Genomic DNA, 26,919 nt, shown 5'->3' on the forward strand with positions numbered 1-26,919 from the left:
AAATAATGCCCGACTGCTCACTGGAGGGAAGGATATTAGAGGCAAAGTTGAAGTATTTTGGCTACATCATGAGAAGACAGGAAAGCTTGGAGAAGATCATGATGCTGGGGAAAATGGAAGGAAAAAGAAAGAGAGGCTGACCAAGGGCGAGATGAATGGACGGTATCCTTGAAGTGACTGGGTTGACCTTGAAGGAACTGGGGGCGGTGACAGCCGACAGGGAGCTCTGGCGTGGGCTGGTCCATGAGGTCACGAAGAGCTGAAAACGACTGAACGAGTGAGACGACGACGAATCACAATGGAAAGTATAGGATGGACAGCCACAATGCATAACTGCAATGCAAAGTATAGAACACACAATCACAATGCAGAACATGCAACTTCCAAAGACAAGGCAGAGATTAATATGCTTTCTTCACAACTCTGCTTCTGCAACTAGTCCTACATACATAGCATGACTAACGTGTGCCTGTGTCCTTCAATGAATTCTGACAGTGGTTCCTTGGCCATCAAGCAGAGGCAGAGGTGACATTTGCCTATGAAGGATTGGGTCTCTATTTTCACCTATCTAGGAAAGGGCATCTTTCTCTTTCACTATGGAAAGTTGATGAATACATTTCCAATGTATCTTGGGAGCAAATTACACATTAGAATGCCTGCTGCAAACTCCCAGACCTTCAAAATAACAGAGGTGGACGTTTTTAATGTAGCAGCATGTGTGAAGGTGTGAACATAGACATGAAGTTATCCTGTGATTGCCAGCCGCTTGATCCACGCTCAGAATAATTTTCTCACAGAGACCAGTTTCCAAGGATAAAAGCAGACCAGGGGTCCCACTGAAGTGAGGAAATAACAAGGGCAGTGTGGTGGAAATACATGACCAGAAAAATGTTTGGCAAATAAAGGGTTCTGCTCTTCTATCTTTACGGGAAGCAATGCATGTACCCATGTCTGAATGGTATCACTTTGTTCTTTGAATCTTCCAGTGATCTGGTTCACATACACTCTATGTTCTATCTAACATTCTAGGCCAAATAATCAACTACCACTTACAGTATTCACAGAGCAACTCACTGGGCCTCAGTGGCATTTAACCAAAAATTAACTACTGTATAATGTGTTTCATTTTGCCTCCCTGGCCCTTGAAATGATATCAGAAGAATCTAATTCTTAGTACTGTATTTTGTCTTAGTTGTTATATACTGAGACAGAAGTGGCTTTCATTTTCCATCCCAGCGGCACTGAGTGAATATGCAGTACTTTCCAAATCTGAATTGTTTCAGTTCTAGTAAGATGCAGAGAGGGAGAAATGCACAAACTGGGTTTGTTTTCCTCCAAGATGGAACACAGCATCTATTTAGGAAAGGAGGGTCACACAGAATCAAAACCTGTACAGCAGGCTCTTTGTTGGAAGCATTTGTATCTAAAAAGAAAAATCATATTAACTGACAGAATTCTTTAAAATTATAATTAACTTGTTAGTATTGGTTATTTGGAGCTTATTAGGATTGCAAGAATTTTTGAAATTTTCTAGCAGCTAACTGGCCCCAAAATCTAACAAAAGCAAACAAAACCCACACAAGGAAATAATGTTTTATTGATAATGGAATTAAAGCAAACACACATCCATATAAATTAATAGTACTAATATATTACTGCATTCCAGGTTCATTAAGAACATTTTGAAGACTTCAGTGATTTGATACCATTTCTCAGTACTCCAAATCCAGGCAGACACAACTGTTTTGCTTCACAATGCAATAATGGGTGTTTGTGTGATGGGATTACTTAGCAAACCATTTCACTACATATTGGATAGGAATATCTTCCAAACATGCATAAAAAGTTATCTTTTAGAACCCCAGCCAACATTATATTTGAAAATATATGAAAACGTTTACATTATTGTAAATCACCTATAAAAATTGCAGTTGTATTCACAACATAGAAAAATTACAAAAGACTAAAATTTTATCAAATTTTAGCACATTAATATGCATAAAATCCAGTTGTATATCAATGAACATTTTAACTGAAATGTAGTAACTTTGTAATCTTGCACACACACACAGATGCAAACTTTGTCTAATGAAGCTATTCAACAAAGCATTCTCATTTATCGTAATCTGTTATTTATCTATGAAATTAGAAGATAACATGTATGTATCTCTGTGATAGCTTCAAGTTTGTTAAGCTGTTAAGTAGACACATCAAACTTGCCATGGATATTAATGGGCCCTACAAGTATGTACTCTATTGTTGTCTTAGGCTTAATGTAAATCAGTTTAAATCTATCTGTAGCAAGCAGTACCATTTAAATCAACTGGTGGCAAACTAATCAATAGGAAGGTGCACACAGCCTACAATACTATCTTCAGTCCCTAGGGCCTAGATGGTAGTTGTCCTAAGTATTACATATAATTCAGGACAATAGGTCCTATTTTTTAAAAGTAGAAAAGTCAGATTACAAAAATAATCTGCTTTGCAAAACAAAAAACAAAAATAAACTAAACTGCCAATAAAAGCTGGCATGAGCAACTGCTACGACAAAGCAGATGACAGAGTTTAAAAGCTTCATCCAGAATATGAAGCATATCGCCTATTTCACTTACAGCAGACAGATATAAAATCTTCCACTTTCTCAACACTGTAACATTGCTTTGTCTTTTATATATCACACTATAAGCACAACTCCAACACATGAGAAACTGGGAACCTTTGCTAGTTTTGCAATAATTAATAGCTCTCAAAATGAAACCTCTCTTCCATCTCAGGTGAAAAATAATCTCAGACCAAGACAAAACTAACATTAACGAATTATAAACTTTTTCAATGTTACCATCAGTATCATTGCAGAACATGGACATGGCTTATGCAAGGATAGCTTTTCCTGTTACTTTCTCATACATGCAGAAGATAAGTAAATATGGAATTTTCTATGCTACCAGGAAAAAAGTGACCACCCAAGCTCTATGAACTACTTGTTAAAGTATACTTCAAACACTGTTAATTTTTGATCACAGGGAAACCAACACTTTACAAATGCCAATGTTGCAGCAGTAATCCAGATTCTAAAGATTATCTTAATAGGAACTGAGAATAAGTAGATTGGAGGGGGATTCAAGTAATCATAGTAGCCATTTTATGAACAGAAATAAAATTGTATAGATTTTATCACAATTGTGGGTGTTTTCACTTTTTTAAAAGCTTATTTACATGTTTGGTTCTATTAATAATCAGACATCTGTCTTTGCAGAGAAATATACAGTGAATGTTGGGTTAAAAATAATTAAGCAATTTGCAGGACTAAGTCTCTCGTGTCACAAATGATATAAGATATGCACCAAATACCCCACAAAGCTTTGATGAACACACTACCGCTCTATGTCTACAGGATTGCCTTTTGATTAAATGAGCCGGGAAACAATCTACGTGCACAAGAAAATCAGCTAGGCATGCACATTGTATTCACTGACCCACCAAAAAAAGAATGGCCTTTGTTTGCTCAGCCGCATCGAGATGCTGCAGTGCAACAGCAGCAGTTTCAGGCTTTTCCTTCTCTACTGCCCTGCCTTGTGTTCCTCAATCATGTAAGTCAGTGCAATTCAAAGTGGTGGGGGTCTCTGGCCAGTGTTGATTCATAAACCATAGGCTGCCAATTGGGGGAGACCTTCCAGAACAGAAAGCATGGCCACAAATGGATACAAATATGTTACTGGGACATTAGTTCCCCCATATCAGATAGCCTGAGATGTTTTAATCTAAGGCAATGGTAAAGTACTTTTAATAGGCACTAAACCATTCCAGTTCTAGTGGCCAGCCGGAAGTGGAAATGTATGCATAACTTGTTGGTATCTGACACAAAGTTTTATTCTTTATTCCAAATTCTTGGAAAGATCAACGGTTTGTTAGTTATAACTTTTTAGTGAAGATTAAGATACTAACAAACAAAGCTCCAAAACTAGTTATATTCTACATTATCTGCAGTCCAGATAATGCATACATTAGGACAAATCATAGGTTAAATGCAGATCATATAATTTTTTTCAAATTTTTTAAAAATAAAAAGCAGTCTGGAATAATGTAAATTTGTTTGAAGGATAATTGTAAAAAAGAGATCAAATTTTCTCCAGTGAGTTGTTTGCTGCTTTTTGAACTGGGTGACAACTCAGCTAAAACTGTATCTCACTTAGCAGCACCTATTCATGAATTACTGGAACATATGTACAACATTCAGGCATGTGGAATTGGTGCCTAGAAACCTCAAATGTCAACCTTTTAATGACTTAATATAGGTCTTAGAAAATCGTAATAGCCTTGGGGAGGGGGGTTGCAGCCTATCAGCCTACATCAGTTCTCCCAGACTTGCTTTCACTTATTTCCTGAAAATGACTGTTGGCCAGTTTGTCCAACAACAATATTCTAAGACGAATGTTCAAATAACTGCTGACCAATCTTACATGGTCACTGGCTGCATACACCTCCCTCTTTATTTCTGGCCATCTATGTATGGTACAACAACTGCTGACACATTTAATCTGACCTCTATTGGCAAGACATCTCCTGGACAATTCTTATAATTTAACCAGAATAAATATGTCAACAGTTACCAGGCCTATTTCTACTTTACGACTCTCTCTATTTCTAATGCTGCAAGAAGAATGTATGGCTTTAAATATCCTGTCCTGAGTCAGTGAAGGGGTTGGCAGCTTTAACTGGATTTCTCCCACAACACAATTTCAAAAGAGGCAAATCAGATAGTGTTAGCAGCAGCCAGTTAACTTAGAAGTTTTGCTTTTCACACTATCTTTTCCAAATTTTTCTGGATATTGCAGGAAATGTAAAGCAACAGAAGGAAGAGGAAAACAAATTGTTTCATTATAAATTTAAGACATGCAATGCATTGCTAGAGTTTCTTGAAATGTGGGCCACATCCTCTGCAAGGAACACATATTTACATGGAGATCCATAATCTCCACTGAGATTTTTTTTAAAATGCTGTATCCCATATTTTCAGATTAAACTTCAAATTGCAATGTAAGATTTCTACAAGCTAGCCAAAAAACCAACACCTAGAAATGTACTGATTGGCTTCCTATTTTGAAATTTGATGAATTTTTCATAATATCCTTGAATCACTGGAGGTAATGAGAAATGGAAGAGAGAAAACAGTAGCTACATGGTCTCAGAGGTCTCATATTCATACTTCAAATCCATTTTAATAGCCAATATACCAACTTTTCTGGTCAGAGAAAATATAGTGGTGACTATGTCCAAATCTTTCCCAAGTTTATGGCGTCGCCATGGAATATCTATAACCTAACTCTACCACAAGCAAAGCAAATAACAGAATTGTAATTCAAAGATAAGTGAAATGAACCAAATACTGAATGAACAAATAACTAAAGATGTAATAGAGATTAAATCAGATAACAATCACGGCTAGTTAACCAAGCTTCTCTTGGTTTAAAATCAGATAAAAGTAACAATGAAAAATGTGACTATAAAATACAAAGCATCAAACCAACCATCAAAAATTTCATACAATTATGCCAACAAATAGATGACAACTGTATGTCACAGCACAGCCTGAGGGATTTCCCCCTTGGTTCATGTCAACGCACTGTTGCAATGCTTGCAAGTGAAGAGTAGATGGTTGTATCACTTAATTCCTTACAACTGATCAGCATATGATCCTGGTCATGTAACAACAGAACTTTAGAGGCTGAATATTTGAGTGTCATGGCAGGCACAACAGAACAAAGCAACAATACAGCGATCCTCATACCATTGCTGCAAATTATAGAGGGCAGCTCCTTTATGAAATTAATTCCAACCAGCAGGAGCTACATAGAAAACCGGATACAAAAATGGTTTTGCCTCTTAAAATGAGTATGGGTAAAAAGTATGTAATCGATCAAACATGTATACTGGAACTGCTTTTCTCAATCTTTGCATGGCATGCTTCTCCATATATGCAAGTAACCATCAGCCTCAAAAGTGCCATTTCAACAGAATCTGGATCAGATCCTCTACCAGTTTTTTGCATCATGGAAAAGAATAGAATGGCTCAGTGGCAGACTTCAGAGACATTGATGTGGAAGGAGTAGGGCAGAGCCTTAACCCACGGTACTGCAGGATCATGCAGAAAACAGAATTCAATATTTATTTTATGGAAACATGGTTTTTTTCCAACTCTGTGTGAACACAGAAAACTTTTCTCCATTTATCCAAACTTTGTAACTTTTCAAAACTGCAAAAAGGACTATTTCTAAAAAGAAGACATCACTGAATAGTGTTGACTCTCAAATTTTTCAGACTTTGAACGCTTTAAATGAAATTTAGCAACTTAATTCAAGGCAGAAGCTCATACACGAAGAAATCTTGCTGAAATCACAGGGATAAAAGGAAACAGCAGAGGCTTGTGGAATCTTGCCCTTGCAACTTTGGCAAATTCTGGAATCAGATTAATATCTTATACAGAATATCTCTCGTATAGTTCCGGGGGAGGGAGGGGGAAAGCTCCTTAAAATTTTGTTATAAAAGGTTATCACAAAAACTTGTTACAACCAGGTGTTGCTATGAATTGAGAAACGTAATTGCAAAAAAGAATGCTAGGATTAAGTACAGAATGCTAGGATTAAGTCAACCGAGCTCCGGTTTAACCGAGCGTCCATATCATCCGAGGCGCTGCCGGGGGCGCCCCTCCCTCTCCTCTTGAGTGGAGGAGAGGGAGAGGGAGGAGCAAGCGTCCCAGAAGCGCCCCACCTCTCCCTCTCTTTCTCTCGAGAGAAGGGAGCTCGAGAAAAGGAGAGGGCGAGGGAGGGTGAAGCATCCCGGAAGCGCCCCACAATCACTGCTGCAGCAGCACTTGTGGACTGCTTCTCTGGACTGAGCCTTCGCTCCTTGGGAAGCACCCCACAAGCGCTGCTAGGCAGTAATGCTCGTGGGCTGCTTCCCAAGGGGCGAGCCCTCACCAAGGGACATCCCCCCAGATCTCCCTCAGCCAGGCTCTTGCTGGAGGAAACTCTTTCCTCCAGCAAGGGCTTGGCTCGGGGAGATCCAGGACACGCTCCGCTTTCCTCGGAGGGACAGGCTCTTGCTTCAGAAAGGGTCTGTCTCTCCGAGAAACGGGCCGTGGGTTTTCCTCGGCCAAGCCATTGCTGGAGGAAATGTTTTCCTCCAGCAAGGGCCTGGCCGAGGGACATCCGGGGAGACGGATCTGGGGAAGCGTGGGGCTTGCCGCTTCTTATTAACACGCTCCGCGCTTCTCAAAAGGCCCAGGTCCCTGCGGAGGGAGGAAACTTCTCCCTTTGGCAGGCGCCCCAGCCTAGGGAAGCGCAGGGGGTGCTGCTGCTTGGCGGTGTCCTCTGTGCTTCTTAAAAGGTCCAGGCCCCTGCTGGAGGGAGGAAACTTCTCCCTTCTGCAGGGGCCTGGGCCTTTTAAGAAGCACGGAGCACACCACTAAGAAGTGACAAGCCCCGCGCTTCCACAGATCCAGTTATCTGACAGATCCAGGTATTCGAGATTGGGCCCGCCTGTTTAAGTTGGATAACCAGAACTCTACTGTATATGCAATTGATAACTGCTTATATACAATGCCATATAACTGCATAGGTATGCGTACATGGGAAATAGAATGGGCTGCACATCTGCATCACACATAAAAATATTTGTTGGTATGTAAAACAGCATTTAGGAACTTCAGTAGAAAGTTAAGGTTGATTTGGAATAACCGTTGTGCTGACTGGAATTGCTTGATCATCAATAAGGCAGGTAAGACTTCTGTAGTTTATACTCCCGACCAACCAAAGGATGTGTGCTGAACATAAGCAACACACTAGTACAGCTCCTGGAATACCCGAAGCCCTTACAAAATGTAGGTGGAGAAGGGCTGCCTTGTGGTTCAGAATCCAAGAGAAATGCTAATACATAGCAAAATTAGATTTCCTAAAAGACTTACCAACATCATAGTAGAAGGAAATTGACTGATGGGACAATATTCCCAGTGCAAATTGGAGTGTTTTCCTTGGCAAAATACGAAATATTTTAAGAAATCTTAAAACAGTAAGGAATATTATCTTTGACAACTATTCACATGTAGTTCACAAGGAATTATATATATCAAACAATGTCCATGGAAATTTATGTATGTAGATAAGATTATGAGGAAAATAAGGATAAGGTTGATTGAAAATAAGAATAGTGTTGAAAATGGAAGAATATATGCACTATTTGGTAAAAAAAATGAATCTCAATATGATGAAAAGGATATATGGATTTGGTACGTAGAAAAAATTATGGCCCAAAATATAGGATATAAATAAGAAAAAAGAGAGATACTAAATTATTAACTCAATCCCTTAATCACCTCAGGTTAGACTAGACTGTGTGACAACCTTTTAAATTAGAATAATCCTTAAGTGCTTTTGTTTCTTTTCAGGGAATTTTCATTTATCACCTCTTAAGTGTTAGTGTTGTATTATTGAGAATGGAATACTGTCCAATAGGAAGAAAAATTGTAATAGTCTCAGTTTCATGCCAGAACATTTGATCTCTTCATGTAAAATTTTAACATTGGGTGTGTTTTTTTTAAGTTTTAATTGGTGCATCATCATTGTATTTTGGTAATAGCATCAAAAGTTTTCATTGGTTTTAAGCAATACAAATGAATGGGAGCACTTTTTGATGTTTAATTACAAGTTAACACAGGACTACAGCCCTGATCCAAGGCACTATAATTGAGAACTGATGAGATAAGCTGGAAGAAAATACAGCATTTCTACTTTTAATGTTAACAGGCTGTGTGGAGTGAAGGAGATACCAGTGATGTATTGTGTACATATTCATCTCTTTAAGGTTGGCAAGTAATGTACATCATTGATATATATTCTATGTGTATAGTTATATTTCCAAGGTCATAAAGACTATAGAATTTTTATTCGTTTCATGGTTGAAGGAGACTTTTGATAACTTGAGAATATACAACTGCCACTGAAAAAGCCTGTCCAAATAGTTTTTCAACAGATGAACAGCTAAATAAAATCCCCCTCCTCACTTCTTCTAAGGACCTTAGTCTAAATTACTCCCTTGAAAAGTGTTTTATATGGTAGTGACAGATTTGTATGTAGATTACTGTTGTATCTTTTAAAATTATTTGATAATTCTATAAATTTTCATATTGATAGATTTACTTTTGTTGGTCAATTTCTATTGGTATTCATTAAGTTATACTTCCCTTTTTTGTTCTGATGTGCCTACACCATTGTAAATCAAAACTTTTAGAATTGTGTTGCTTGCCATCTGCCAAGGATATGCCTTTTCCTTAAAGCAGTGCAAAGTCAGAGGAGAACAAAGAATACTTGGCCAAATCACAGGACTAAAAGAAAGGAGCAGAGGCTTGTGGAATCTCGTATTAGATGTGTACAAGCATTACGAATACAAAATAGTAATTGTGGGAAACTGACTACATTGTACAGGCAACTTACAGGTATGACTTTGATGACATCTGTACAGTATGTGCTGACTTGCTCTGTCACTGTCAATCGGTTCATCTATATTACATATCTTTATTGTGTTGCAGATTAAGATACATCGAGATGACGTTCCTGGATATCTTGATCTGAACTGGCATCGTGAACTGAAAGTAGAGAATGCCACAATTCTTTTCTAGCCTTAAAGCATTTCTTGCTATATGGGCTGTTAGGCTTCATACTCAACCTATAAGTATCACGACCTTAAAAGGCAGAAGGTCCCATTAGTGTCCCAGGCAAGATTAATTATTAAGGACAACATGCACATTCAGTGAACAATACCAGTTCTCCTTCAGAATGACCAAGTGGATGTGGCATATACACTTTCCAGACATGTTTGGACTATCCAATATAAGCTGGGGCTTGCTGAATAATATATATGTTCAGAATGGGAAGAAATAATGGAATTGACTGTGAGAAAAGCGTGTATTTGCAAATAAGGTAAAGTATGACAGTGTGGGTGATAAGAATTGGTGTCACGGAATAAATGAGAAACAAGGATGTCACTTTCAAAGATTACTCTAATAATCTTGAATAAGGTCTCATGTGAATGCAGTGAAGTTTATGATTTACCAATACACATAAGTAACCAATACATTTAAAAACTTAATGATATTTTCCCACTGTATTCCACAATCATAAAATTAAACTTCTATTTCTCTTCTTTAGGCATTGTTTGCGCTAATAATTAATGATTAATTCTCTTCAGGCAGAAAGAAAACTTGGTCATTTTAAGAAGTCATGTTTTCTTTTCCATTCAGCAAGTAAACAAGGTGGTATGTAACAATTAGCATTTTGATCCAGACTGTCCTAAACAGATTGTTTAATAAAAAATATTAAAGACCAACATTTCCCATCTGGTTAAGTTATAAAAATGTCATTGTCTGAATGGGAAAGCTTTGCAGTAAACTGGACTGACCAATATTCAGTGCTTTTAAGCACAAAATTAATAATCATGTTAAAAAACATTTTGAATTTTAAACTCTAAAAAGCCTGCTTTAAATGAGAGAACATTTCTAGATGATGAACATCAATGTCACATATTTTCATCAGTTCTTAGAAATCATTAGTTCTATATTAAACAACATCCATTATAAATTACGTATATTGTGTGCATTTCAATAAAATTAGGTGTCAAGTAAAAAAAACCTGTAAGAGGAGCATTCAAGAACAGCAGGAGAACAATAGTTTGAGGTATAGGTTGCAACTTTCAAACACAGTTATGCAACTCTGAATTATTTTAAGGCCCCACTCAGTTGTGCAGATTATGCGACCAGCTAACTGCTGCAATCAATGCACTGCAAGTTTCTCTTTGTAGGTCTGAATTCCAAGGAGAACAAGCCCTTCTAGACCCAAAGTCAGTACAGTCTTTTGTGGGACTTCATAAATCTCTTTGTTATTAGGTCTAGAGCAGTTGTAAAAAGCATTCCAGATAATACTGTTACAATAATGTATACATATGAAGGTGACATGCACAAAAGCCATTAATTGATAAAATAATCCCTGATCAAGCACTACATACACTTTATCCCTCATACCATTCAAGAAAATCACGTTGTAATAGGTTTTTTCAAAGCTAATAACCAGAAAGCAAATGAATGATAAAGTTGCATTATAAAATAACATGCTGAAATTTAGTTGAAAAATTACTAGTTCTTAAGATGTGTAATACTTAACCAAACATTTATTTTGATTTTCATTTTAATATTCTATATTGTTTATAAACTTCTGAAAGCTTTCTTGGATTATGTGTGCATGAAAGCATTTATCCATGCACACACACAGCTCTGAACAAAAGCTGGAATTACTCAGATTTCTTGTGCTCTTCAGTGAGGGAAAGGACTTTTCTTCTCTGGTGTAGCATATGAAAATACAGCTGAGGGAAAACTGAAAACCAAAACAGAATGATGTAAATAAAAGTCAAGGTTTTGTGTACAGACAGTTCAGTTAATATCATGTATTCACAATCTTTCACACAAGTATACCAATGTTGCCAAGATACTGTAGTTTGCTGCCTAGGACAAAAACACAATTGTTATTCCTCTCTCTTCCTAAATTCCAAAACATAAGGTGACTTGGATTAGTTGCCAAAAATCAGTCTTATACAAGGAATGTAGCAGCATTCTCCATTGTAACTGAAAAAGGTCAATTCTAGGAACTAATGCACACAATTTTGTCCTCCAGTAGTCTGGTATCACTTCAGATTCTAAATGAACCTCTTGGGATATACTAGTGAGACATGGAATGTCCGTAGTTCAGAAAAACTTTTGATGTTATATTCCTAAGGGTGCTTTCGCACAGCCATATAACCCACAATATCAAGGCAGAATAACCCACAATATCTGCTTTGAACTGGAATAGCTGAGTCCACACTGCCATGTATTCCAGTTCAAAGCAGATAATGTGAGATTTTATCCATGTCTGTGGAAGGGGCCTCAGTGTCTAAGACATTGTGGAAATGCTTATTCAGAGACCAGTATTAAGTGCCCTGTTTTTAGATGCAGTTAAGGTTTTGCTGCCCATCTCCTGTTCACTTCTATATTACCTTCCACAATTTCTGAAATCCACTGTATGCACCTTATTCTCTGTCTCAGTGTTGTTGGCAAAAAGATGGTCTGACTTCACATATAGGTTAGATGGTATACTCAAAAATCACTTTGAGGGTTTCCCAATGACTATTCAGTGATATGGCTATATATACGTCTAAGGGGAGAGTGGGTGGGGCTTCCGCCAGCGAAGCTCTAGAAGATTCTGTAAGCTGTCAGCATAGGCTGAGGGATACCTTATGTGCGTATTTCACAGTTGACCACAATGGAGAAACAGTATCTCTTGCACCAAATTATTTTTTCTTGTGCCAGGAAAACTAGAAACATTACTTCACAGCATGATGTTTATGCACTTCAACTGACTTAGGAAGCTGGGAAGATTTAAATGCATAAGTAACTTATTTAAGGGCCTTTGTACACGTTGCAAATGTGTACATTTCCCATGCAAGGCTGATATTTTGAACCGATTAAGATAATTGTCCTAAAAATACTGTCACAACGAGATGTGTCAGTCTCATATATTCTTTTGTACCAGGAACAAAATGGTTTCAAAGAATTTCTTATTACGATTACAGCAGTTCAACTTAAAAATCTAGGCTTCAAAAACGTTTCTTCTACAAAAACACTGAATATCAACTAAAGTTGAAACCAGGGGTCTACTTCATATGCAATTTTCTTTGAAACATGAAATATAAAGGAATAAATTGTAACTAGCACCCTTCAAACAAGCAGACATTCCCTCTGTTCTTGTCCCTAACTATTAAGAGGCACAGGATCTGCCCATTTAAGTTTATTGCTTTTTTTTTAACTGCTGAAACCTTATCATTATTTTCAACACTTTCTAGTTCAAAACACCAGAAATATTATGTGGGTATCTTACACAATGATTTACAGACATTGTAAATAGCTTTTAGATATACTTGAATCTCAAGGGTAGAAGGATTCAAAAGAGTAATGTACTTACTTGGAATATAAGATATCATAGTCAGGATCAAAAATGTATAGTAGTCAAATGAGAAATTGTATTTGTTAGGTAAACTAATGGAATATAAACCAGATTGCCGAACGAAGGGCAGAGCAGCATATATTGTGAGCAATTCTCCTGAAACTCCCATTGGATAGAGCACAATGAACAAGGTGTATCTAAAAAAATATAATAAATATATATGCAAACATCAACACCAGATAACCAAACTCAGCACACAATCCTAGTCAAGGTTAATCAAAAGTCCAAACAAATTTAAGGGGATTGTACTGTGTGTGAGATTAGGATCTGAATCTAATATTTTGAATTAAATATCTGATATTTAGTTAACTGTGGAATGATGCGAGTTGTCTTGTTTTGGATCAAAATCGTAGTGAATTTAAGAGGACTGTTCTATATGTGAGACTGAGACTTGAATCTAATTTTGAATGTAATATTTTGTATTAAATGTTATTACATACCTTCACATCATTTCTGATTATGGTAAACTTATTATGGGTTTTCTTTGGCAGAATTTCTTCAGAGGGTGGTTTCCCTTGCCTTCCTCTGAGACTGAGAGAGAGCGACCTGTCCAAGTGGGAGGTCATGGCTAGTCAGAATTTGAATCCTGGTCTCCCAGTTTTCTAGTCCAACACTCAAAACACTACACTGCACCAGCTCAATGAATTAATAAAATTAATTAAATATAGAGCATTTATAGAGCATTGAATCTAATGGCCGATATTTAATGAAGCAACAGATAATGTGAGTTGCCTTTTTTAAAAATTAAATATTCAGCGTTTCGCTAGACTAAAAGTCCCTTGTCTCGGGTAACCTCCCTAATCACATTTCTGACCTCACTGGGACTTTTCACAGGAGAAACTTAAGATTGCCTTATAAGCTGAAATAGCCTGAAAAAATATCTTGCTCCTTTCAAGGACCTGCCAAAAACCTTGCCAACATATCACGTGACTTAAAAACAGCATACAGCATATTTCAATTTTAAATGTCACTGCTTTAGAGTTTCTCTGTAAGAGTCTTCTTTAAAAACCGTATCATAAAAAGATATATTTAGATAATGGAAACTTGACAGAGAATTGAATTTAAGTGTGTGAGTGTGCAAGAGTAGGCACATTATTTTTTTAAAAAATGAAAGAGCCTGCAAAAAGATCACTCATACCATGTAACTAAGGGTGCATGCATTTTATAAAAAGTGTGTATATCAGCTGCTTCAGGGCGATTGCAGTCCACCGCCCTCCCACACAGAGACTGATACTATTCTGGGAGGGAAACGTGTGGAGTTTTTACAACAGATGAAAGGGTTAAAGCCTCTGGCCTGCAAAGCTATTCCTGACCAGACTCCAGCTATTATTTCCCTTTGAAAAAAATATTAATTGGAATTCCATGTGAAATTTGGTTCTGACTTCATAAATAATAAAAAATGGGGAAATCTAAAGGCAATTTTGCTTAAGAGATAGCAGAATTCATTCAGGTATATCTGAAAGTATAAATGTTCTCTTCTATGTGAGACGTTATTAATTTCAAGAACATATATGAAGCTTTCTAGAAGTGAGCTGAGTACAGGTTGAGTATCCCTAGTCTGAACCCTGAAATGCTTCAAAATATGCAACTTTTGGCCACCAACTGCTCTCTTCTGTTTTTGAGGCAACTGCTGCGGCACTCTTGGACATTCATTTGCAAGCAGGACCCATGCAAATGGCAGGCTCTATGAAGACCTCTTGTCCAGTACATACTGTATCTTTTTTCCTGAATCAGGCATAAGGTCTCTCACATCCATCGTCTCTTTCTAGCCTCATACCTCATACACAATGCAAGTGGTGACAAATGAGACACAAAGATGCAAAGATTCTTGAAATAGCAGGAAGTGTGAATTCACACAGAGCGCTACACTTGGATTCCTGCCATTTCACAGATATTCCGAAATCTAAAAAAAATCCAAATGGTCCCAAATGTTTTGGATAAGGAATACTTAAGCCGTACTTACTTTCCTTACTTGCCAAGGACAAATCTATTTCTTATTGTTAGGAAAAAGACTCCCACTTGGATCTACTCATGAACTGATAAAGTTGAATATCCTTACCTGGCCCATTTGATGAGATAAGGGAGATGGTTTAATAAACTGAATGTATAAAAGGAGTAACGGATAATCTCTGTGACCGTCCAGGCAACAACAAAGAGGAGGACACTGTCTTCTGTTTGCACCTGTTAAAGAAAAATGTAATTGTTGACAAATCCAAAATGAAGGATAACTTATATAAAATGTGAGCCCATGCCTGTATTCTCCTCAAGGAAGTGCACTGTATGCCATAGACCTGGGCAAAAGAAGGCCCAAGGTTAGTGGTCATTCCAAATAATCTTGATGTGAGAACACATAATCTGCTATTTCACTCCTCTTTTGAAAACCATGCTAAGTTCTTCTTCTCCCTGTGTCACTATATGATCCAGAAACCTTCAGGAAGCATTCAGATCTAGGCACTTTAGTAATGCACAAAATAGCATCGAGAAATGAATGTCTGTTTTCATTCTTCTCGGGCCTTGGCAGTTCAAACTTTTATAGACTTAATCTAAATGTCAGCACACAGCATAACCCCTCTATCCATGGGAATGGGATCTGCAATTTAATTTACCTGCCTCTGAAAAAATATGTATTTTTATGTCCTCCAGCACAATTCTATGGAATGCTTCCATTGGAAGCTATTCATTTCAATAGCTTTGCTATTATGTACGGTTTCACATTTTCATGCTAAGTTGTGGAACTGTGCTGTTCTACTTGTTCATCTCCAATTTTGTAACGAGAAGCCTTTCCATCTTTGGCTAGGCAGTAACATTAACAATAATGCTTGTCATGGGACTGCCTATAGTTCTGCAACAGCCTATTGCACTTTTTTGTATACAACCTCTGGCCGCCTGTTACACGTGACATATGCATATACATAACTCAAGGTTATGTATCTATATTCCCACATATAGCTATTCTTCCTTTCTTTCCTGCATTATGATAAATTGAGAAAATATGGAAGGATTGCAAATTGAAGGCATAAAAACATAAATAGCAGCAGGAAAAGCTATGTGTGTGTGTGTTTTGAATCAGGACTGCAAGATGGGGCGAAGGCTCCTTCTCTTCCTTGTCAGTATCCTAATAAAAATCCCTATCTCTGTATAGCAGCCAGTAATCTTTTCTATTAAATTTTTGAAAAGACAATGAAACACTCCCTTATCATAGAAAAGTTTTGTAAAGATATAATACAGCATTTAGTGACACCTACTGGTCACATGAAAAGTATTTATTATAAATTCAATTTAGCCATTTTCCTTTGAGAAAAAAAGCTTAGCTGAATTTTAGACAGTCTACTGGAAAACAACCTGCAATATTAACAGAAACTATAGCTATTAAGATTTCATCAGGACTCTTACATGATTTGTTAGTTGTTAAATTATTAACACTGTTAGACTGACAAGTAAGTTACCACTTAAAATGATACACAATCATCCCTCTGCCCACAAGCAATTTACTTTCTGACAAGGAGTATGCTTTCTTTCACAGGCAATCCACCCTCAAGAGAAAATCTTATCACTGCTGAAGACAACACTAAAAAATAAGGGATAATTCCACCAGTACTCAGAAAATATGAGGAAGCCCGCCATATATTAGCTCCTAGTAACAACATGGACATTTTCAAGAGACCCAAGTCTGCTGGGATACATGCAATCCAAAATCTTGAATATACTTTACATAAGCACTTTGTACATAACAGTGACTGATGAGCATATTGCATATCTGTGATGCTACATTATCCGCGGAAGGTTTAGCTGTGTTCGCTGACTAAAAAGTAATAGCACTGGCTATATGTATATCTTGTAAAATCTTGATCCTTTTAAGTTTTGAAATTATGAAGCAGTTTAGGTTTATATCTACCCAATAAACCACATATTGCACATCACATGTTAATGTTTTGCCTAAAAAATTGATTGGGCAACAATAGGCAAACTGTTCTTGTGAATGCCACAGAGAGAGAGAACTGTCTGTATGTTAAAGATACTAGTATAACTGAAGCAATGCCTAAAGATCCCAGACAACAAAAGGCAACCTAACCGACTTAAAGATTACCAATACATCAATTAGGGACTTTTAAAATGAAGGTGGATTACTTTCAAGAAGACATGGCAAGACAATCTAGCTGTATTAGGATTCCACCAACAAAATATTTTTTTCACTTTTACTCTACTTGCCAATACTGATCTATGGAGAAATTAAACAGGGAATGCTGTGGTTTTGACTGTTTTTCTCACTAATTTGTTTTTGTTTTGCTAACACCTCTATTTTTCCCATCCTCACTAAAAGACAGGAGAGGTTGGGAAGCTTTGAGAGATCTGTTTTCAGTAAAGAAAATTTCAGATGTCAAGAAGCGGAAAGGCAACAACAACATGCTAAGAATCTGACCCTCCTAGGAAGAAGAGCAAGCACATTCTTCAATCACTACTGAACTATCCCATGCAATTAAACATAAAGCAATGAACTTCAGGAAGCCATAACAGAAGGCATAGCACTCACATGTCAGGTACTAAATCAAGTAATCATTTGATTAAATCAGAAATTATATAAGAGAAAATTTTTTTCTTCAAGAGAGTTAGTTCCAAGAAAAATCCAAACACAGAGAGTATTAGGAGTTTCTCATTCAAGAAACTAAAAGTACATGAATGGTTTTAACTCTGAGACCAAGCACACTACTCATGCATTCACATGTCAAGTCTTACAAAATCCATAATAGCTGAGATTCTTCATGGAATTCAGGTGTATATACACCCCTTAAGAAAAAAGCAAAACAAAACAAAATAAATCATAATACAGGTCATGTTCGTCTTTCAAAGAAATTAATGTTATTGAAGTGTTTATTAGTAATTTCTGTGTCAGAGCTGATTACCATTACCAGTTTATCACTGCAATATAAATACCAGGTCAGCAATCCTAGGTTTTGGAAACTGACTGTGCAATCAGATTTTTGCTTTTCAGATTTTGAAAACATTTTCTGATACATGTTTTAGCTACAGCAATATGAGAATAGTGTGCCCTAAATATTCAAAGGCACTAGATCCCATTTGATCTTGGCAGCTAAGCAGGGTCAGCTCTGGTTAGGACTTGGATGGTAGACCACAAATGAACACCAGGTGCTGTATAGCCTCGTGCATTTGTATGGAATAGCTACCTGTTCCTATTTGTCCCATTCATATGGCCCCCTTTCCGTTTCTGTCCACCGCTTCCGAAAACAGGAGCCCATACAAATAAGCTTTTCCACCCAAGGTCCGAAAAACCGAAGATTTTCAGACCTTGGGCAGCAAAGCACCAGAGCCTGTAAGCTGTGCCAGCCAGGGCCTACAATCGAGTGGGCCCAGCGCTTGGCTGTAGGCCCTTCCTGCTGGGCCTACGAGGATCAAGCTCTCGGCGGGCAGGGCCTACAGCGAGCCAGGCCTACGAGTGTTGAGCACCTGGCACTTGGCTGTAGGCCCTGCTAGGGCCTACAACCAGCACGCCGAAAATCAGCCAACCAAACAGCTACCCCCCCTTTTTTTTGTTTCGCCGTTTTTTCTGTTCTGGAGGGGGTTGTAGTGTTCTGTGCTATCCAAATGGACGGAACCGTACAAAACCACGAAAGCAACAGATGAAACTGTATCCGGACCCAACTCTAGTGATGTAGTCTATATTTTAGGGGAAGGAACTGGCAAAACCACCTCTACGTATTCCTTATCTAAGAAAACCCTATAAAAATTAAGCAAGGATGCTGCTGTGTGGTTAACCCCATACTTGGTTCTTTCCTGTGTATCATGACCATTAACTCCAGCTCTTTTCCTCTGCTCCTTACAGTATAGTTCAAAAAGAGTGAATATACAGTAGAGTCTCACTTATCCAAGCCTCACTTATCCAAGGTTCTTGATTATCCAAGCCATTTTTGTGGTCAATATTTTCAATATATCGTGATATTTTGGTGCTAAATTTGTAAATACAATAATTACAACATAACATTCCTGCACATTGAACTACTTTTTCTATCAAATTTGTTGTATAACATGATGTTTTAGTGCTTAATTTGTAAAATCATAACCTAATTTGATGTTTAATAGGCTTTTCCTTAATCCCTCCTTATTATCCAAGATATTCACTTATCCAAGCTTCTGCCAGCCCGTTTAGCTTGGATAAGTGAGACTCTACTGTAGTTAGAAAATGGTAAGCACCCCTTGCCTAAGAAAACTGTATAAAATTTATGGTGCTGCTATAAATCAATATATACAATAGGAGAATAATTCCATGTGTATATATACCAGGCATGGTGGAGGTTTGAAAAATACACTCCTTCGTCAGTCTAGCAAAGTTGCACTTTCTACTCTTGATACAATCTAGTTTTAATAGATGCCTACTTATTCTTAATCTTCCAACTTGGTACAGTAGTATATAAAATGAAACATAGAAATTGTTCAAACCAATGAGTACAGTTCTATGTGAAAGTTGGGTCTGATTCTTTGTTCTAGTCAAAATAATAGATTGGTTAACCAGAGCTACATTATATGGATCTGACTAACCAGTGTATTCATAATGAATTCTCCACTGATTCTTATTTCAGAGATATCAAATCACTGCATAAACATGGACATTAGGAAAGCATAGCAGTAAGCAACTCAGGCCAACCTGCAAGCCACCTTGAATTCCATTTCAAGAGAAAAGTGCAGAATAAATTTAATAAATAAGTAAAATAATTGGAATCCATGCCACAGAAGGATCAGAAGCATTGAAATATTATGGCTGAAGATCTTATCTCTTATTTACTGCCTAGTTCGGTCTCACATAGTGCTTCTTTTCACACAAAGGACATTTGCCCAGAGACTATTGCTCTCTACAGAGAAGAATCAGCAAGGAAATATAATAAGGTTTAGTTTCACTAGTGTTGAATTCAGATCTGACGTCACAAAAATTGCTCATACAGAGATGTCAACACGGAACACACATTGTGTAACCACTATAAAGGGATATGCAAATTCTACAACAGTCTAAAGATTTAAGAAAAAAGTGGTCAATCCTTTTGTTTTAACTTACCTCTTTTACACTATGGGTTACAGCCCAAGTCAGAAAAACCCTTGACATCACCTGGAAAGCAGTCAGTACAACAGAAGAAGGAACAATCCCTGTAAAGACAGTTTACGGTTAGTAAATAGCCTTTGTTTCAGGGTTTTAAAAACATACTACAGCCTTTTATGGTAATAAATGATTTGGAAATGATTAGGAGAGGGACAATCTTCTGAAAGCAAAGCTGTGGGAAGAGCCAGTAGCGTACAAACCAGAGGCTTGCTGCAGTTTTTGCTTATAACACTTAACCACAGTTTAGTAGGACAAAAAAACAAGACCAAGGTAAGCAATAAGACAAGTTTTCCCCCAGAATATCAAATGCTGGGGAAAAACTGTTAAAGGAATGGTTCACTTCAGTAAGCTCAATCAATAACATGTCCAGGTGTATATGGTGACTGCTGCTGTTGCCAAGTGCGGGACGAAACAACCTGGTTTGACGCATCAAGGCAGTTCGTATGTCCCTACAAAAACTGCTTTCTCAGATACCATTTTTCCCCAGCTCAACAACCAAGCTTTGTTTTTTGAAACAGCATTTACTTCAGAAACTAAAGGACAGTAGCAAATCTGGATGAGTGATTGCTGAAACTTTCAACTTACTATGACTAATGCTGGCTACAGCAGAAATGTTGCATGTATTTTACATAAAGTGCCTCACATATTAGAAATAATTTTATGCAGAGTTGCTATTCCATTTCAAAATACACTTACTGCAGCAGACAAATACGCCAATCAACAGATTTTATTTGTGCTTTGTTTATGGCTAATCTTTCATCAAAAAATCCTAAAATATCATCTGAAGTGTTATTAGCTGTCATATTTAGGAACAAGTATTATAAAACAAACCAAGGAAATTGTTTTCTGAATTGTTTATTAGCCAATCATTTCTTGGATGCTTTTGTGAAGTCAGTTCGGGGTTTCATACGCTAACATTGAATCAGCAGACTTACCTATTGCACAGTGCAGGATCTGAAACAAAAAGAACATTTACATCAGTAAAATAATAACTCAATAAAAACACAATTTGTTTTATTATAAGAACAGCCTGCTTTGTGATCAAGAACAGTAAGTAGAGTTTCGCTAGACATATGTTATGTATGCATATGTAATATTTCAGTGGTCATATTTCTAAATTATATATATTTGTTTTCCTGTGCATCCAACTTGTAGGAAAGAAAAAAATATCAGAGAAAGATATAGTTAATCTAGCCAAATCTTTGTAAATATCACTGGAATTCTGAATAATTTCTTCCTGGAATGGCACCTAAATTGGAGTGGATATTTGCTTTCCAAACTTGTGAGTCTATCAGTGAAGGAAAAAAATGAAAGAAAGAACTAGGCCAGTGTGTGTGTAGCACTTTTATGAATTGCTCAAGTGATTCAGATGATTCTACAAGGTGAGATGAGATCTCATTTTCACACAAAGATGAGATCTCACAGCTTAATACTTAACTTTTTCCAAACAGGAAGGAGGAATGGAACTATGTAAGAGTCTACAGGGTTTTTTTTTTAACGATTCATGCAAAATAACTAAACCTATCTCTTGTTCTAAATAGACTATCACTAAAGGAGGTCAGGAGGAAAATTTATGTAAACATCATTTCTAGAGTAAATAACACCAAGATGGGCCTCTGCCCCAAATCACACATACCTCAAGCAAAGCTCCAGTCTGGAAGAATTTCAGAGGCTTTTCTATTGAATAATATAGATTGTGGTAGCTACCTTTGGCGATGTATGCTCTGACTAATCCAACAGCTATAACAAGCCAACTAGGGAAAAACAGAGTTGGAAATATTTGATTAGTGCTTGTTGAGAAATTGACTTTTTCATTTTCCTCTAAGAGCAGGAACGTTACTGATACAGACAAGTGACAACTGCCACCTCTGTTTTATATACAATTGGGAGCCAATACTGGCTTAGAGAAAACCTTCTGAGGAGCAGACATATGTAAATTGCAAGTGGTGAGGAGATTTAACACCACCCACCCATGTTCCCAGTGAAAACCATGCGCTTAGCTAGCTCTGGTTTTTTTCAGTGTCAAATCTCTTGGGCATTTATAGATATGGGTTTTTCCTGCTGTCATACTGTGGGGGGGGGGGGGGGAGTATTTAGTCAAATACCAATTGTACAAGTTCTCCCACTTAAAAAGATGAGAGAGGCCTGTAATTGACATCATAGGTAGACCTCAACTATGAGAGACAACATGAAAAAACACATACAGAAAATCACATTGTCTGATTTTTCATGAATTTATTTGCAAACTATGGTGGAAGGAGGTTTGCACTCCAAATCTCACGATACATGGCCCCATTCATTCTTTCATGCATACGGATCAGTCACCCTGGTCCCTTTGTAGAGAAACAGCCCCAAAGCATGATGTTGCCACCCCCATGCTTCACAGTAGGTATGGTGTTCTTTGGATGCAACTCTGCATTCTTTCTCCTCCAAACATGACAAGTTGTGTTTCTGCCAAACAGCTCTACTTTGGCTTCATCTGACCATATGACATTCTCCCAATACTCTTCTGGATCATCCAAATGCTCTCTAGCAAACTTCAGTCAGCCCTGGACATGTACTGACTTAAGCAAGGGGACACGTCTGACACTGCAGGATCGGAGTCCCTGACCGCGTAGTGTGTAACTGATGGTAGCCTTTGTGACGTTGGTCCGAGTTCTCTGCAAGTCATTCACTAGGTTCCCCCGTGTAGTTCTGCGATTTTTGCTCACCATTCTTGTGATCATTTTGACCCCACGGCTTGCCTACTGCAGATTCAGTCTTCCCAATCTGGTGCAGGGCTACAATTTTGTTTCTGTGTCCTTGGACAACTCTTTGGTTTTCACCATAGTGGAGTTTGGAGTGCTTGAGGACTGCTTGAGGTCATGGAAAGGTGTCTTTTAGACTGATAACAAGTTCAAAAAGGTGCCATTACTACAGGTAATGAGTGGAGGACAGAGGAGCCTCTTCAAGAAGAAGTTACAGGTCTGTGAGACACAGAAATCTTGTTTGTTTGTTGGTGACCAAATACTTATTTTCCACCATAATTTGCAAATAAATTTGTGAAAAATCAGATGAGATTTTCTGGATGTGTTTTCTCATGTTGTCTCTTAGTTGAGGTCTACCTATGATGTCAATTACAGGCCTCTCTCATCTTTTTAAGTGGGAGAATTTGTACAATTGGTATCTGACTAAATATTTCCCCCCCTCCCACTGTATCTAGTAAAGCTCCATGAGCAGAAAACTAAATTCATACAATATAATATTCTGTATAAACAAAAAAATATTCTAAAGATTATAAACAAGTAACTTCAAAATATTTATTTGCATATCTACCACTACTTAGCAATGATAAAAGGAAAGCTGGGAATTATAGCCTAGCACCATCTGGAAGGCCACATGATTTCTGCTCTGGGAAGATAAAGCAAAGCAGTGATGACTTTCACCACATGACTTTTAATTTAGGGGATGCGGGAAGGTCATATTCTGTTCTTCATGTTCATCTATAAGAAACTGCTGAAAGAAGCTACCAAGGATCTATGAATAGATGTCTTGAGGCAAACAAGCTGAAACATATTCTAGGCAAGATAAGAGGTACTGTGGCTAAGAAGCCTGTTATTCTGGATTTTCAGTTTCTGGGTGAGGTTGCCCTCTTTCCAAAAGCCCTAGTGTCATCATCTGGGAGCCCCTTCTGGGCATATTTACAATTATGCAAGGACAAATGGTGATGAAGAGTGTCAGCCGCAATTCTCTTTGGAGCCAGAAAATTTGGTCTCACTTATTCACACTCATTCAAAGCAGACTGAACTACTCTAGTGGGTTGAACAAACAATCTTGGACTCAAAGAAAAATAGAGTAGGAAGAAACCACAAAGGCCATCCAGTCCAACCCATTCTGCCATGTATTCAATCCAAGCACTCCCGACAGATTACCATCTAGCCTCTGCTTTATTCACTATGCCTTATCAAGTCAGCAGCACCTGTTCAGTCATCTAGAGCAGTTCTTAAAGTGTGCTATGCATACTAAGGGACTCCACAGTTCCCTCCTTCTTCCTCCAAGCTTTCACTCCTCTTTCCTGCTCCTTCTCCTGCTTTCCTCACTTTCAAAAGCCTTTCTCCCTCTGGGGATCTTTCCCCAAAAGCCATTTTTCCTTGCTTCCCTCACCCCAAAAGCCCTTTTCCCTTGCCTCTCTTGCCCTCAAAAACATTTTTTCCTTCCTTGCCATCCAGATCCTTTCCCCTTGGCTCCAAAACTCTATTTCCCTCCCACTGCTCAAGGGGAAGCAGTGCTGAATGGCAGAAGGGATTTGAACTGGATAGTCCCTGGGGTTTCTGCTATTATCATTATTAATATTACCAAGACTGAATGACCATCTGTTGGGGATGCTATGACTGTGTTTTTCCTGCATGGCAGAAGGGGGTTGGACTGGAGGAGCCTGGGGTTGCTCTTATGATTAGGATTACAAAGGCTGCATGGTCATCTGTTGGGTGTGCTATGATTGTGCCTTTCCTCCATAGCAGAAGGGGGTTGGACTGCATGGCCCCTGGAGTCTTCCACTGAAATACTCTTTAAGTTTATGTTGGTCAAAAAATTTACATAAGCCTGAGATATATATATATATATATATACACACACACACACACACACACATACACATATGCAGTATACATAATATAATATATAAACATTTATTGGGGCTCCATGAGAAACTTTTACTTCAAAAAGGGCTCCGCGACTAAAAAAGTTTGAGAACCCCTGATCTAGAGCAAAGATCCCCAAACAGAGGACCATACATAAAGTGTGGTGTTGCAAAACACTCCCCCAAGTGCAGAGTAGAAGGGGCTGCTACTGCTACAGTCAAAGCAGGAGAAGCTGAGCAGAAATTGCTGAGGGAAAAGAAAGAGGTCTAGTGAGGCAATCGCCACATGGATGGATAAGGGATAAAGAAAGCAGCCTGGCAATGCAGGAGGAAAAGAAGGAAGGTTTGGGTGGAGAAAAGGCAATGCAAGTGCAAAGGAGGAGGAAAAGGAAACCCGTCAGTCCCTCCAAGTATTTACTGCCCTTCCTTCAGCCCAACCCATCCCCTACTTGAAGGAAATCTGTTTTCCTCCCATTATTATAAGACTTGCATCTTAATCTTCCTGCAGAGCTTAACTTAACAGAGCTTAACAGAGGGGTGAGCCCTCTGTATCCATGGATTCAACCAACCACAACCTGAAAATATTATATATATCGAGAGAGAGAGAGGTCAGACTGGCTTTGCCACTTCATGTGAGGTCATTTTATTACACCACTGTATATAACAGAAGTTGAGCATCCATGGGTTTTGATATCCACTGCAGATCCTGGAATCAAACCCCATCAGAAACTGAAGGCCACTGTATTTTAATTACGGGGTTTGGTTTTTATGTTCTTGGGACCTAGGTTTGCATTGATTGCTATTTATCTATTGTTTCAGAAGCAAATTGAGAATACAGCTTTGTTGTTCATTCATTTAGTCGCTTCCGACTCTTCATGACCTCATGGACCAGACCACGCCAGAGCTCCCTGTCTGCCGTGGCCACCCCAAGCTCCACCATAAAAAACCACAAACAAAGTTAAAAACTTGGCATTTTGCGAAATTTCCTTTGATAAGAAGCTGACCACTTCAAGTGCATCTGGTGCCTCTGTAAGAAGGTCCTCCATTGTGCATGTGGCAGTGTAGTCTGCGACGTGTGACACTGTGCAAGAGGAGTCCACGAAGTGCGAGTGCAGAGAAGAGCAAACCACTGACTGACTACTTACTACAATACAACTAAGCTCTGCTGAATGCACTGATTGCTAATGCCGTGGTACAGTTGGTCCTCCATATCCACAGATTTAACCATCCAATATATCAAAAAGTTTGTTTTGTATAGCTATTATACAGTATATACCTCTATACTCAGGCTCACATAAAAACTTCTTGGGCAAAAAGGGCTTGCAAATGGAAAAAGTTTTAGATGCCTTGATTTGAAGCAGAGACTGGACAAAGGTAGACAGATGCAGTATAACTGCAGATATGTGGTATGTGTGCAGTGGGTTAGCAAAGATTTCCAAGTATTTAACAACAAAATGCTCCTGACTGCCCTTTGAACTATACTGCTAAACTTCTCCTAGCAACTGGGTTTTGGTGTTCAAAGCAAAGTCCCAAAGCAAAGTATTTTACATCTGGCTTTAGGACAGGCCTGGGCAAACGTGGGCCCGCCCTCCAGATGTTTTGGACTCCAATTCCCAGAATTCCTAACAGTCTCGGGTTTCTTTCCTCCCCCCCCCCTCTCAGCCGCGGCCTGAGGGCCTGAGGCTGTTAGGAATAGTGGGAGTTGGAGTCCAAAACACCTGAAGGACGGGCCCACGTTTGCCCAGGCCTGCTGTAGAGGCACCTCAGAAGTAAAAATAGGTGGAGGTGAATGGATGGAGCTGAAGGGAAGATGTCCTCCTTTTCCTCCTCCTCCTTCCTAGCTCCTTCAGCTCACCCTGCTGTCATGACAACGTTGTAGAGGACCAAGTAGGCCGTGGCTAAGGCGCCCGGCCCTTTCCGTCGACGGGAACCTGCCGTTTGCTGCTGCTGCTGCTGCCCGCCACCGCCCCCAAGGCCGTTATCCGCCCGACGGGAGCTACTGGTGCTGCTGGAGGCCGCCATGGCTGCTCCACCGACGCCGCCTCTTCCTCCTCCTTTCCCCTCACCTCCTGCTAGGCCCGGAGGCGGGGCTGGGGAGGCTGCCGCCAATG

General features: G+C 38.6%; 1 protein-coding gene across 2 annotated transcripts; it reads right to left on the minus strand.

Moving 5' to 3' along the window:
- Positions 1–1,579: 1,579 nt before the first annotated feature.
- On the minus strand, positions 1,580–26,905 carry hacd2 (3-hydroxyacyl-CoA dehydratase 2). 2 transcript variants are annotated; one of them, XM_003214872.4, is made up of 7 exons: positions 26,664–26,892; positions 21,827–21,944; positions 21,126–21,144; positions 20,149–20,237; positions 15,145–15,266; positions 13,044–13,222; positions 1,580–11,420 (listed from the first exon to the last, which is right to left on the minus strand). In XM_003214872.4, the coding sequence occupies exons 1-7, from the start codon at positions 26,828–26,830 to the stop codon at positions 11,338–11,340; spliced, it is 777 nt and encodes a 258-aa protein (XP_003214920.1). In that variant the 5' UTR covers positions 26,831–26,892; the 3' UTR covers positions 1,580–11,337. The 2 variants fall into 2 exon arrangements, with proteins under 2 accessions (XP_003214920.1, XP_062823483.1); XM_062967413.1 differs by lacking the exons at positions 1,580–11,420; positions 13,044–13,222 and adding an exon at positions 13,262–13,631 and having other exon boundaries at positions 26,664–26,905.
- Positions 26,906–26,919: the final 14 nt, after the last annotated feature.

Source organism: Anolis carolinensis, chromosome 1, assembly GCF_035594765.1.
Source record: "Anolis carolinensis isolate JA03-04 chromosome 1, rAnoCar3.1.pri, whole genome shotgun sequence".
Lineage (NCBI taxonomy): Eukaryota > Metazoa > Chordata > Lepidosauria > Squamata > Dactyloidae > Anolis > Anolis carolinensis.

Excerpts from the sequence above, each read along its gene's own strand:
- hacd2 (XM_003214872.4), bottom strand. The coding sequence starts at position 26,830 with ATGGCGGCCTCCAGCAGCACCAGTAGCTCCCGTCGGGCGGATAACGGC. Across the intron at positions 21,945-26,663 it reads AACGTTGTCATGACAGCAGG|TTGGCTTGTTATAGCTGTTG; the intron begins GTGAGCTGAAGG and ends GTTTTTCCCTAG. Across the intron at positions 15,267-20,148 it reads TAACCCATAGTGTAAAAGAG|GTGCAAACAGAAGACAGTGT; the intron begins GTAAGTTAAAAC and ends TTTCTTTAACAG.